Source organism: Paramormyrops kingsleyae, chromosome 4 (genome assembly GCF_048594095.1).
Source record: "Paramormyrops kingsleyae isolate MSU_618 chromosome 4, PKINGS_0.4, whole genome shotgun sequence".
NCBI classification, from domain to species: Eukaryota; Metazoa; Chordata; class Actinopteri; order Osteoglossiformes; family Mormyridae; genus Paramormyrops; species Paramormyrops kingsleyae.
Window position 1 is genome coordinate 39740404 of NC_132800.1, and position 13686 is coordinate 39754089.

The following is a 13686-nucleotide window of genomic DNA, read 5'->3' on the forward strand; positions in this document are numbered from 1 at the left end:
GTAGACAGGGTCAATGAGCTACAGCGACGCCTTGCGGCAGGAGGTACACCACACGCCGCCTACCGCGACGAGCGAATGGGGCATTACAATAAAGCATTATTAAACGCTCTGAGAAAATGTATTGACTTGAAATCTGTTGTTATCCGATATTCAAGGATTAAAACTAATCATATCATTTACATTTTGTTTGCTTATCAATAGCATGTTTTTTTCTGTGGCATGAGGAAAAAGTCAATATGGCAGCGCAAATGAGAGAAGATGGCTTTAGTGCGGTCAACAATGCTGCCCTTTCTCCATGTTCACTAACTGCAGTTTTTACATGTGCTTGTCTGAATACCTGATTGTTAATTAGCAGCCCCAACACAATGGATGTTAAAAACCTTAAAATGCCCACTGATTTGGTAAGAACCAACTCATAACCACCACTGAAATTTTCAAAGCATGTTGTTTAGTATTTTTAAGACATTAAGTGTCTAATAGGCCAGTGTTTCACCTAGCTGCCAGAAACACTACAGGACACTTAACTTTGAACAGGCAAGCATTGTTTGAAAAACTTAAAAAAATAAAAATAAATAAAATGCAGCCAACATCCCAGGTTTCAAGAATTTATTATGGGTAACTGACACCAACAACCCTAATAAGATGCAAGCTCTTAGAAGAGCCCCAACTTTGGTAGTCATGGGGGGGTGGGTGGGGGGGGGGGGTAAAAAGGGAAAACAAATGACTATTGCAAACTGAGAAAACGAAATACAAAACCTAATATCCAGTCCTTCACAGTAGATGACAGAAAAACCATGACTACTTCTTTCCTCCATGTTATCCCTAAAAGGGATCATTAATAATATTAATATCAACATCAATAAAAAAATAATTACAAGTTAAAAAGATGCCAACATTAGCAGAAGCAGTGCTGGCATTTGTGAGAAAGGTGGCGAGAAGGTACAGTCTATGCGGACAGGTCACTGTTGTCGAAGCGTTCCTGATCGTACACCTCTGCGATGACCTTCCGGCCACCAAACCAGCGGTTATTCAGGGCCTGGATGGCCTTGTTCATCTCGGAAGCCATGGAAAACTCCACAAAGATCTTGACGATGACCTCTGCGTCATCCTCCTCGCCCTGTTTCTCCTGATAGATGATGACGCGATTGACGGCGCCGAACTTGCCGCATTCTTCCGTCACCTCGCCCTCAAGGTCGTCGTCGATATCCTCTGGGCCCACCATGTTCCGCAGCACCATGACCGTCGACTGCAGGGGGAGTGACACTTGTCAGGAGTGGAAGGATGGAATACATCCCAACACAACATTGTACAAGCCTACAGGGTTAGCTGCCACTAAAGTTGCATCAAAACAGCTCACTCTCTGGTATTAAAGTAAACTATGAAATGTGCATTTCACAAGAACAGAGGACCTCAGTGGGTATGCAGATATGGATTATCTGCCTCATTTGTATGTTGCCTGAAGTGGAAAGTTCTGGAGTAGAAAATCCAAGTCCAGACCAAGATTTTGCTTCAAGTAACCAGTTGAGTACTTGGTGAATGTAACTCTTTATTCTCAACTGGTTGAAACAAAATCTTGGTTGGGATTTGGACTTTCTGGACCAGAACTTTCCACCTCTACATGTCGCCAAGTGAACTCATGCCTTCTGAGAGGATTTCAGCAGACATGGACAGCCGTAGGAACATGCATCTCCCCAAAACTTACCTCTTGTTTCCTCAGAAGCTTCTGCATGACCATGTGCCTGGCACTGCTGCCCGAAATGCTCATGTGTTCCTGCTCACTCAGCATCTCCTGTCCAGTCCCATCCTGAGATGCCTCCTCCTCCTCCTTCTCTTTTTTGGCCTCCTGGACTGCTGCCGCCACCACCACGGCAGAGAGCACTGGTGGGGAGGCTAGCACTGGGTTAACCAGCCCGACCTGGGGCAGCACAGGGAGGGCAGGTCTTGCTGGAGTCACCCCTGTAAGTTGATAGATTCAAGGAAGTGTTGCGTTAAACTTAGGAGTTCATAAAATGAATGACCCCCTTCTGATCTTACCCTAATACCAGACAGTGCACACTTTGTAACTGAACGAATGTGATGTGCGGATGAAATTCCAGGCCAAACTGATAAGAAATAATGTCATCTACAACACATGGACGGAGAGTCAGTTCTCACTGGTCAAGTCAAGTGCTGTTCAATGGCAAAGATGACGTTTTACAAGAAGCCTGACACACTTGTTATGCCTTAAGCAAGTTCATCATGGTGAGCCGTTAATCTTCCAACTCAAACTGCTCAACCTACGCACTGGATGACCTGTAAAAATACTTGAGTCACACTCCTATAGGGGAAAATACTACAGCTGTAAGATGAGCACTGCAAAAGGGAGAGTAAAAAGGACTTGTTTCCGAGAGACCTGGAGGTTAGGTTTACCACTCAGCTCATTATCAACATATGGACAAGACTAATCTCCCACTATTATTAGGTTCTTATGCCTTGTATTGTTCTCTGCAACCAGTAAAACATAAGAATATTGCGCTGGCATGTCTGAACCACTGGCCCTATGTGAAATCACAATAGAGATGAATTCAAGATGTCATCTGAAGATCACGCCTCTCAGTTGTGTGCATGCGTGGAAGGATGGTGCGGATCAACACTAAGTGGCACAACCTTAAGCCACAAACACACGAGACCTGCAACTCACTGGCCAATGGGAATGAGAGATTTGTTTATAGGGGAGACTAGCAGTTGGAGAGAGAGTCCTCTTCACACTTGATGATCAGTGTGCAGCAAAGGGAGGGAATATAGTGGGTCTCCGTGCAATTGTGGAGGGAGGGGAAGAGAAAGAGAAGAGAAAAAGAATAGAAAAGAAATGTATTAGTCAAAGTCTGTCACCGGCGAACAAGCATGTTCTGTGAAGGATGTCAATCCTACAGACTGCTGGTAAGACAACCTACTTGCAGAAGAGATGTATTTGGGGGGCGGAACCTGACATGAGGACACCAAAGCAATGCAGGGATTTGGGAAACTTGACAACTGAGGCTTGTTTTAGAGCCCTAAACCGGATAGACAAAACACTGTCCTAAGAAACTCAGCTTTGCCATAATTTAGAACAATCAATCAATTTCCCACACCTGTCTACTGCTGTTCAGCAGAAGATTACAGCAACCCCACCATCCCTTTGCCTCTGCTTTTGTTGTCGCAGTAGGCATATAGAGGACCAGTAGGCTTTTGGAACCAGGTCCTCGTCTTTCACCACCTATGTAACACCTTCATTAATCTTTGGATTAGGTTTGCGTCATTTAATGGTAATAATCAGGAGCAGTACTGGGCGTTTTTGAGAGGCCTCTACACTAACAGGTTCGACTTACTCTGCTCACCCGCCGCCATCCACGTTCCAACAAAGCAATTCGGAGATTCTACTCTCGCAGTAACCCACCTCACCTGGGGCCTCGTGTATAAAACACTGCGTAGATTTCAAACTTAAAGGCTGCATATGCAGGACGGTAGAGAAGTGCATAAGCACAAAGACATACAACACTGTGAATGCAGCAGATGCTGGGCACCAGACCTTTATATACCCAAAGGAAAAACTACACACACATGCACAAGCCCACCCCTAAATTGACAATAATATTTGAACACCACTTAATTATAAATATGCCTTGATGGACAAAACAACGCTAGGAGCTTTTCTCTGATCCATGGAGTGGCAGTCTCACTTTGGCAGTAAAGGCAGCAGATGGGCCCAGAAACCCACACAGTAGCCGATATTTTTAAAAAACGCTCTGAAAGTGGACAGCTGATCGTCCTGATGTCATGGTGACCGGTTTTCCACATGTAATGTTTAACCACAGTATAAGGAAATCTTATGAATCTGGATGCCATACGGATTATAACGTCCCATATGGATGACTTAGCTCGGCATTGACCGAGAAACACCCAACCGATCCCACTGCGGCAAGAACCTGGGGAGAGATACACAAGCTTAGGGGCAGGTGATATGACGATTTCATATCGTGATCAATCGACTTTTTTGTACAAAGTCGTACAGATCGAGATCTTTTAGGTCCTGCTACTAACGTAAAGAAACATCACATAAAACTTATGGCCAGTGATAGTTTGTGAACATTTCATGGATACACGTTAACAGAATGATTTTCTAGTAGATGGCTGTGCTGATTGGCTAAATTACCTATAATTTTTTTGGGGGAAAATCACCGCAGCTCGTAAGGGGCTTTCGTAAAGCACACCTCCCCCACACTCCGCAGTAAGTACCCTGACCTCGACATTACTCACAGGGACCCACCAAGTACTTGTATATCCATATGCATACAGCCATCCCTATCCATTTATACCTATATATCTCCCAAAGGTCATTGGTTCCCATCAATTAATGTTTGATGCTGCCGTCGTAGAGAAAGATGACTATTAATGGTTTCATTGTTTTCAGTTTTAATGTTGCCAGTTGACAGAATCAGAACAGAGGTTTACAGAAGTTTGCTCTATAAATGTCATAGCAGCATACGCAACCTTTCTGCAGGTACGCAGCCTTTATACTGGAGGCCCCAGGTCACTTAGATGTGACTCAATGCAAAATTGAGCGTCTTTCCCATAATCTGCAGGCCTCTGATCCCTGTAACATAGCACTGGGCACCCAGTCATTACTAGAGTAAGGCTGCTAATGCCTGGAATTCTCAAAGAGAAAAGCAGACTACTTTGAGTACCCAAAGAGTCATTTCAGGTACCTTAAAAGATGGGTCTTCCAAAAGCATTATACATTTATACATGCAGTGAACAAATGCATTATACATTTAGAGCAAGCTGATTTGAAAGACACAAAAAAAAACAAACTTCATCCATCCCTGCATTAATTCAATTCAAAGAATTAACTGCGATGAAACCAAGGTACAGCTACCAGTACAGCTTCTTCTGTGTATAAGCACCTTACTAAACTCCATACTGTCGCATAACCTCAGATTCTATGGAGGAGCAACATATCTAAAAGAAGCCAAAACGTCCTCGGGATTGAGCATCAGGATCAAAATAAAGCTAAAATGTCCACCGTATTTCAACAGTGCCGAGGGTGAACAGCCTAAGCTTAGCCAAATTTAGGGATTTGACACTAACCAGCTTCTGGCTGAAATAGCTCATCATTCCAGCTGGATAATGTTGTAAATACAGCAGACTTATAACCTAAAACTAGCTAGAGAAGCCAGCTTTTTTAAGCCAGAAGCACCTGCCCAGCATATCACCAGCAGCACAGCCTGCAGGTTCCCATAGTCCATTCACACCTAATTCTAGTCAGGAACCATCCGTTTTACACACTGCCTCAGGGTATGAGGCGAACTACAGGAATGGCGCGCTCCAATCGTGGCCCAGTAGGGAAGCACGCCCCTCAACCCCACGACTGCAGAATGCCTCTCAGCAATGGCCAAGATGGCGGCAACCCCCACTCCCACCCAAGGGCAACCACAGGCTGCAACCTGCTCTGCTCCTCTCTCACGTACCTGTGATGACGCCGGGTGCCTGGGAGGCCATGACAGCCTGTGGCAGCGCCCCCAGCTGTTGACTAAGGGTGAGTGCAGGTGCAGCCAGAGCTCCCAGCACAGAGGCCCCAGCTACAGCTTCCTGGAAGGAAGAACAGAAAACACCATGGGGGCGGCGCCAGTGAGGCAGGGACAGTAAAGACGAACAAGACTGATTTTCGCAAGGGAGCAGCTCGGGGTATCGTACACTAGATGAGAGCAATAACACCTGCTAATGTGAGAAGCACTGTTAGAAATGTAAAGCAGTGTTTGTCAACCCGGTCCCTGGGGACCCTAGGACAGTCCATGTTTTTGCTCCCTCCCAGAAAGTCTACATTTCTTCCACATTTTTTTTGCAAAGACATGGATGGCTTGGGGGTCCCCGATGACCGGGTTGGGAAACGCTGATGTAAGGCATGTAAAACATATTCCTACATAAAAATTAGATGGGTGGATAGTTTTGTTAGGGGAGGCGCATCTGTGGCCTGTACTACGAAGCGGGGTTCTTCCAACAAGTTACCCCGATAAGCCAGTAACCCCGCTTCGTAGTACAGGCCACTGAGGTTGAAGATCAGTAAACAACCAGCAACCAGAAAGCTGTTCCAATTTAGGTTTGAGGAAAGGCGGCTGAATTCAGCACAAACACCCAGGGACTCATTCTGTCTCTAGTACTTTGACAGACAATGATCCATACAGGCAGCCTCACTCCCTACAGGAGCAAAGCAGGGTAGTCTAACTAAAACCTTCATATTTTACTGGAAGGCAGGTCTGTTTCCTGCCCATCAGGTATTCTGCTCACCAAAGCTTCCAAATGACTTAACTTGGGAATTCAAGAACTATACAAGTGCATACTTGTTCTGTTTATACAATAAAATTAATGAACAGGTAACTAATGTTGACGAATTGGAGATAAAGTGTCAAGAGCATTTTCCATAATGCTGGCCCTTAAGGCGGCAGCATGGTTCAATGAATTAGATGGAATCAATGCAGTTTCAGCAATATGTCGTCGTATGAGCAGTGATCAGACCAATTCTTGAAATTCTTGAAGGGCCTCGAGGAACTTTGTTTATTCTGACTCCACCTACTATCCACGATTGGCTACACGAAACAAGCGGTCATGTGTCACTAGAGCAAAAAAAAAAAAAAGATGTAAACAAAAGGTTTTGGAGTCATGAATGCCTTTGGAGGAAGACTAGCTGAACATGGCATATAAATGTGGATAACTTCGTACAAGTGACATTGAGATTCATGGGTAGAAAATGCAAACAAGTCCACTTTCAGAGCGGTTTATTTGCATTCTGCATGTGGGTCTGTGGCATACAAAACAGTTTGCTGCCATACCTGTAAAGCTGGGCTGTCGTGACCCAAGTCGCTGATCATGATAACACACAGGGTCAAAGTGGATGGAGTTGATTACAAAGCGCGGAAGACTGAGACTTACCTGGGCAGTGATTTTGGCAGTAGCAGCAGCAGCAGCCACAGCGGCAGCAGGCGGTAGGCCCCCAGGCGTGGCAGGGGTCAGAAGGGGCATCGGCGGGGTCACAGCCTTCCCCACTCGCAGATATTGCCCCCCCAGATCAAAGAGGTTCATGGAGGACACGGCATCCTGAGCCGACTGCGCCTTGTCGTACTCTGTAGATGATAATGAAAGTAGAGCTCAACAAGGTCGCCACGACAACAGGTAGCAGGGCCGCTAGCCACGACAACAGGTAGCAGGGCCGCTAGCCACGACAACAGGTAGCAGGGCCGCTAGCCACGACAACAGGTAGCAGGGCCGCTAGCCACGACAACAGGTAGCAGGGCCGCTAGCCACGACAACAGGTAGCAGGGCCGCTAGCCACGACAACAGGTAGCAGGGCCGCTAGCCACGACAACAGGTAGCAGGGCCGCTAGCCACGACAACAGGTAGCAGGGCCGCTAGCCACGACAACAGGTAGCAGGGCCGCTAGCCACGACAACAGGTAGCAGGGCCGCTAGCCACGACAACAGGTAGCAGGGCCGCTAGCCACGACAACAGGTAGCAGGGCCGCTAGCCACGAAGAGGGCAGGGCTTCACAGCCCTTCTTACCAATGAAGCCATAGCTCTTGTGTTTGCCCGTGGTTGGGTCTCTCGCCAGCGTGCAGGACTTGATGCGGCCAAAAGCCTCAAAGACACTCTTGATGTCCTCGTCCGAGAGGTCGGGATGGACGGACGCCACATAGATGCGGTTGAAGGCACGGGCTTCCTCCGCCAGCTGGTCGATGATGGGCTGTGCCTGACCGATGTTGCTGGGCCGCCCTACCTGTAGAAGGATCCACATCATCGGCAGGGTTGCTGAGCTGATGAGGAGCGCCATCTTTCACCAGCATCTACACCACCATTCACAAAGGTTACCACGGAGGGAGACCCCATGCTACCGAGGATGACCCCCAGGTGTCTAGCTCAGCTGCTCTAAAGCAAGCTGACCTTGATGTTCCTTCCACCCAGCATCACAGAGTTCATCTGCTCCAGGGCCAGCTGTGCTGCCTCAGGAACCTCATACTCCACAAAGGCAAAGCCCTGCAGAAGACAGGAGGCTTGTTAGCAGGGGAGTGGGGTCAACGCAATGTCACACTTAAGTTAACCGAAACAAGACATTTGGGCCTTAAAAATATGGACAAACTTTAGAGCAGCACAATCTCTCAATTTTTTTTTAAAGGAGCCAGTCAAAGTGCTGCAAATGTCAGAACTGAATTTGGAAATTTAAATAAATGTCCTACCTTGTGCTTCATAGTAACAGAGTCCCAGGACATGTCGATACTTTTGATGGGGCCAAAGGGGGCAAAGGCCTGCCGAATGGTGTCCTCCCCCAGCTCGTAGTAGATGGAGCCCACATAGACTCTGCACATGATGGCGAGGGCGCGCTGGCGCTGAGCCGCCACCTGTGGTAGCAAAGAGCGCTTCAGCGGCAGGGACTTGGACTCCCAGCATGCCTCAGGGTTGTGACATTCCAAATATCTATGCACAAATTGTTTAGGAATGGAAGAACAACATGTACACAGTACTACAAAAAGCCCCTCTGGAAAGTTCCTGGACCCAAGATATGTTTGTCAGCCAAGTGTATCTGTGCATTTTATCAAATTTCCTTGTCGAGTTCTCATCCCACAGAACATTCCAATTAGATTCTTACCATTTTATTGCGTTGGCAGTGTAACACAGACATACTCGTGGAAAGACAAGACTCATTTACAGCATTGTAAGGTGTGCAGGCCATACCGCAGACCACAAAAATGAGCATTAAACATTATGCATGTGTGGGGTGATGAAGCGGACGGTAAACGAACCGACTGCAAAGGCGAGAGTGCGTCTCCGAAGCCCATCGTCAGAGATGCCATCTGAAACCAGATCAAATCAAGCCATGAGCCTAAAGATACCACCTGTATCACCAGCTGCACGATAAGTCATGGTATTTGGGTTTTGTTTATCTGGCCTTTAGTGTCCCCTTCTGGTCTCATTATGTAACCGGCTATTAAAAACATACCAGGCACGTAAAAATCTTCACGATCCTAATTTTGAAGACATTGTGCTCCAGAGTTTAATGGGCTCAACTTCAGGTGGAGCATTCAAATCAGGGATGCAGGACTGACATCACAACATCAAAAATCCATAAAACCGTTACATTAGAACTCGATAAGAGTAGACAAACCTAACAAAAAACAAAAATGACACCACTCCCTAAGTTGGACTTCTCCGGAGAGTCAAACGAAACTCTAAGACTTCCTATGACTAAGCATAACAGTAAACTGATCATGTGACCCAGTGATTGCGTTCTCAGCAGCTACCGTGAAGATACCTTTCAGAAACTGGCCTTAGTGGGCCAGGGTACGGCGGGCTAGACCCAACTGCAACTGGGGCTCACCTGCAGGCTGGTGAGCTGCTGCTGATGGTGGGCAATGGTTTGCTTGACCAGCACGCTCTTTATACTCTGCTCCATTGCGTACTTCTTTGCCTGCAAAGAGGATGTCTGTCAAAACTCACCCTTCTGCATTTCTACACAGGTATACATGCAAAGACGAACGAAACACTGATTGAGTGGATTAAAAATATTTTGTCCTACAACCTAGACTACAGACAGAACCCAGAGTGAAACTCACCATCAGTTTGCGGCATCGTCAGCCAACAATTACACACAAGTATTCAAGGGATTGTCTTTGTTTTAAATGGCTCCTCGCCATTTAAATCACTACTGTGAACCCCGACCTGGTTGCAACTTGTAAGCAGATTTTGGTGAAGTAGTCAGCCCATATTTTAACTGTAGTTACAAGTTAGTAGCTTTGAACTTATAGTGCCAAGCCAAAAGGCCAGAATGCTCAGCTTCTGCAATGTTCACAAATCCAGAGGAGGATGCATTTTACTGTTGCATGCTGTATCTTCAAGCTGTGTAATGTGCAACTGGAAGCCCAGCCCACCTTTTGCAGCGCCTCCTGCTGCTCGGGGGTGAGAGGTGGCAGGCCGAGCTTCGAGGCCGTGCTCTGTCCATTCTCCATCATCAGAGCCTCGCCTCCCTGAAAGCACAGACAGAACCGAGAGTTTCTCAGAGCCTCCTTGGGGGAGTGAAGGAAAAGCAGGCGCAGGCTCACTGCGCCCTCCCTCCCCAAACGTCAACGCATTCCAGAAGGAATACTCAGTACATTCGGGCACTTTGTTTCAGAGCAAACTCAATGTACTCAGACTGCAGGCTAACAGAAGCTGGTTGGCTGTTCACTTCATCTTCGGTTTTCAGAACCAAAGCACTATTGTCATCTTAGCATCAAAATTTTCCAAAAAGAATATCTAAGAGTAACACATTGATGAACAACCAACCAACTCCTTTCTCACAAAAAAAAAACATTAACAGAATGATCACCTTCCCATCCAAACTGGATGCATTGAATCTTACAGTACTCTGGGTTTGACAGAACAAGTAAAGGTTGTTATACAAAGTTTGTTTCTTCAGAGAGTACCGTTCATAAGGAACAGTGATGTTTGAGCCTGCTCTGAAATACCACAGCAATTAATATTAACAAACGTGGATTACATCAAAACATTCACATATAACTTTGCTCAACATTTGCATAATTTGGGTAACTGGAGACATGACAAATACAATGGAATTCAACATTTTAACGTGTTTTAATCAATGCAACTACAAAAATAGCTTAAATCTTGAACCTGTCTTACAAGGATTCACTTCTATAGTGCAAAATTAGAATATTCATACATGCAGTTAATTCAGAATAATGTGAAATTCGTTTACATGTGGAAGCCCTAAATGTCTCCTAAGCCTGGATGGACTATGCCCCACATGAGAAAGCCACCTTATTGACTATGACACAGAAAAAAGGTCAAGTACCTTTTCTTTTATGAACTCCAGAGTGATGCATGATGCACAGCCCCCTTAAGGAGGTTTGAACCCAACTAGTTCTGCCATTGGATTTGGAAATATAGTACAGTCAAGAGATACGCTCTACAGCACAAACGACACAGAGAGAAACAACAAAAAAGAAAAGAAAAACACAAACCTACTTAGATCAAAAGTTATTTGGTAGGCAACAATCTGAACAGTAAAGCCAGTCAAAAGGAGATTAAACGTAAGCATTTTTTCTCCCAAATTTAGTTAACATATCTTGAGAGAAGTGTGGCTGAAAAATAAAAACCCAAATGTCTACAAAAACACCCAGGCTACCCAATTCCTGATTTAATAAACTGTGCCAAAATTCTTTTTTGTTTGCATATTTAGAGCAGTTTAAGCAGCTACAGAAACAGGAATTTGAGACATTAAGATGAAAATGGTGACGTACAGATTTACACTGGCTTTAAGATCATAAATGATGTTAAATTATATGATGTCTATAGAAAGTGTTCATAATATGTGCACAGATGTTCTAGGGGCAGCTGTTACACTCAAGACTCAACATAACATTGGGGGGAAACGGTGATGTAAAGGTATTTCACAAAATGCACGTGCTTATTACATATAAACCATCCAGAATATCAAAAGACTGATCACCAAGCTTTGTAGTATTAGCAATGATGAATGGTTTGAAGAGTCATTGGCTCTGTAGAATAGAATGAATAGAGTATAAATCACTTTGTCATTGTACAAGTAGAAAGTACAATGAAACAATCTTCAAAGATCCCATCTTGCACTCCTGAGACACACAGACAGACAAATACAGGTGAGAATGAGGCTTGGGGTCAGAGTGCAGGGTTGGCCAAGTATCCAGCACCCACAAAACATTTTTCAGAGTTAAGCACCCGATGTTCCGCAAACGGGATTTGAACCGGCAACCTTCTGATCACAAGCACACCCACCCTGCAGAGCCACACACATTGCAAGTCAGGACTATTTACAGAAGGAAACTTTAAGCGCACACACTGAAGTACCAGGCTCTAGGATTCTCAAACCAGGATGCGCAGCTGCATGATGGGAAATTGGACCCCTTACCTAGTACCTGCTCGTCACGGGGGGGGGGGGTTCTGATGCCTATAACCCGTAGGGTAATAAACTGGGACACTTAACTGTTCAAGTCAGAGTCTACAGGGAAGAAAATTCCTTCAGGTGAGTAAAAAGCAACGGAAGCACTGTCCGGCTGGCAAACCCTTTCCTGAAAATTTCGTTCGCAGTCCCAAAATGGCCTTAAAACCTTGTGTAAGCAATACAGTCGTTTAAGCTGGATAAACAGCAAATCTGACCCGTCCGAGAAATACTACCTTTTCCGAAACGAACACAATCATTTATAAAGTATTTAGATGCATATATTTTTTTTACCAGTGAACGCAAACTGAAATAATCCATCTTAACAGCGACTGATGCTCTCATCGGCTCAGCAGAGCCGGACGGAGCGGGCCGCCTAGCAACATTAGAAACGTATCATCGCTCGGAAAAATTATACTAAATAAAATAAATTTAAAAAAACCTAACCCAGAGGTGGACTAGGATAATCCTCCATATTGAGGCTAGCAGGCGAAGCGGGAACTCCCCCCAACCCCAGTTAGCTAGCCGGCGCCGCTAAATAACAAAGCGAACAAATAACCGAGGGACGAGCACCCTAAATAACCGAGCCACAAGCACCCTACACCGAGACCATTCGGCTTCCCCCACAGCCCGGAAAGCCGCCGTGCGTGCCGTTAGCGCTGCACTGACTGACTCACGACCAAAACTCACAGGCTTTCCCTCAAATTTGAGCCACATTGGGGGGGGCGGACGCACTTCTCGCCCCTCGACCCACAAACCCTCCCCTAAACGATGCTGCGAATTCCCTCGGCACAGACATTCCAGTCTAATTTTAGGAGTACAGACACACACCAAACAGCAATCGAATTGCAAAACCACAGAGGAGTATTGTAACTTGAACTTATTTACCGCAGTCACTGCCACCGCCATGAAGCACACCACACAAGGCCACGCCGATGAAGATGAGGGAATCTCGCGATACTTCGATATTTGCCCCTGCCGATTGTAACCCTATCGAGTTCTCGCGAGATTATCTAATAATCCTCGTTTTATGTGCTCGCGAGAGGCACTGCTGTTTCCTAGCGACCAATATGGCGATGAAGAAATTGGGTGTCTTTAGCATCAATTACACCACGTTCCAAATTATTATGCAAATTGTATTTCATAAAGTGTCATAAAGATTAAATATTTTTTTTTTCAATTAAACTCATGGATGGTATTATGTCTCAGGGCTCTTTGGATCACTGAAATCAATCTCGGACACCTGTGATAATTAGTTTGCCAGGTGAGCTCAATTAAAAGAAAAACTACTGAAGATGGACGTTCTACATTATTAAGCAGATCACCATTTTCAAGCAATATGGGAAAGAAAAAGGATCTCTCTACTGCTGAAAAGCGTGAAATAGTTGAATGCTTTGGACAAGGTATGAAAACCTTAGGTATTTCACAAAAACTTAAGCGTGATCATCGTACTGTTACTGGCAAGAGATTTGTGGCTGAGTCAGAGCGCACATGGGTTCGTGCAGATAAAGGCACAATGAGGAAGGTTTCTGGCAGACAAAAACCTCGGATTAAGAGAGCAGCTGCTAAAATTCCATTACAAAGCAGCAAACCGGTATTTGAAGCTGCTGGTGCCTCTGGAGTCCCGCGAACATCAAGGTGTAGGATCCTCCTGAGGCTTGCAGTTAACCATAAACCTTCTATCTGGCCACCAGCCAGCAGAAAGG

At 45.5% G+C, this 13686-nt stretch overlaps 1 protein-coding gene across 3 annotated transcripts; it reads right to left on the minus strand.

The window, feature by feature from the left end:
- Positions 1-677: 677 nt before the first annotated feature.
- puf60a (poly-U binding splicing factor a) lies at positions 678-13081 on the minus strand. 3 transcript variants are annotated; one of them, XM_023792979.2, is made up of 12 exons: positions 12869-12937; positions 10856-10969; positions 9933-10028; positions 9383-9472; positions 8808-8858; positions 8244-8405; positions 7951-8043; positions 7573-7786; positions 6946-7136; positions 5487-5607; positions 1703-1956; positions 678-1246 (listed from the first exon to the last, which is right to left on the minus strand). In XM_023792979.2, exons 3-12 carry the CDS (start codon positions 10011-10013, stop codon positions 947-949), a joined length of 1557 nt encoding a protein of 518 aa, XP_023648747.1. In that variant the 5' UTR covers positions 10014-10028; positions 10856-10969; positions 12869-12937; the 3' UTR covers positions 678-946. The 3 variants fall into 3 exon arrangements, with proteins under 3 accessions (XP_023648747.1, XP_023648748.1, XP_023648746.1); XM_023792980.2 differs by lacking the exon at positions 12869-12937 and adding an exon at positions 11513-12858; XM_023792978.2 differs by lacking the exon at positions 10856-10969 and having other exon boundaries at positions 12869-13081.
- Positions 13082-13686: the final 605 nt, after the last annotated feature.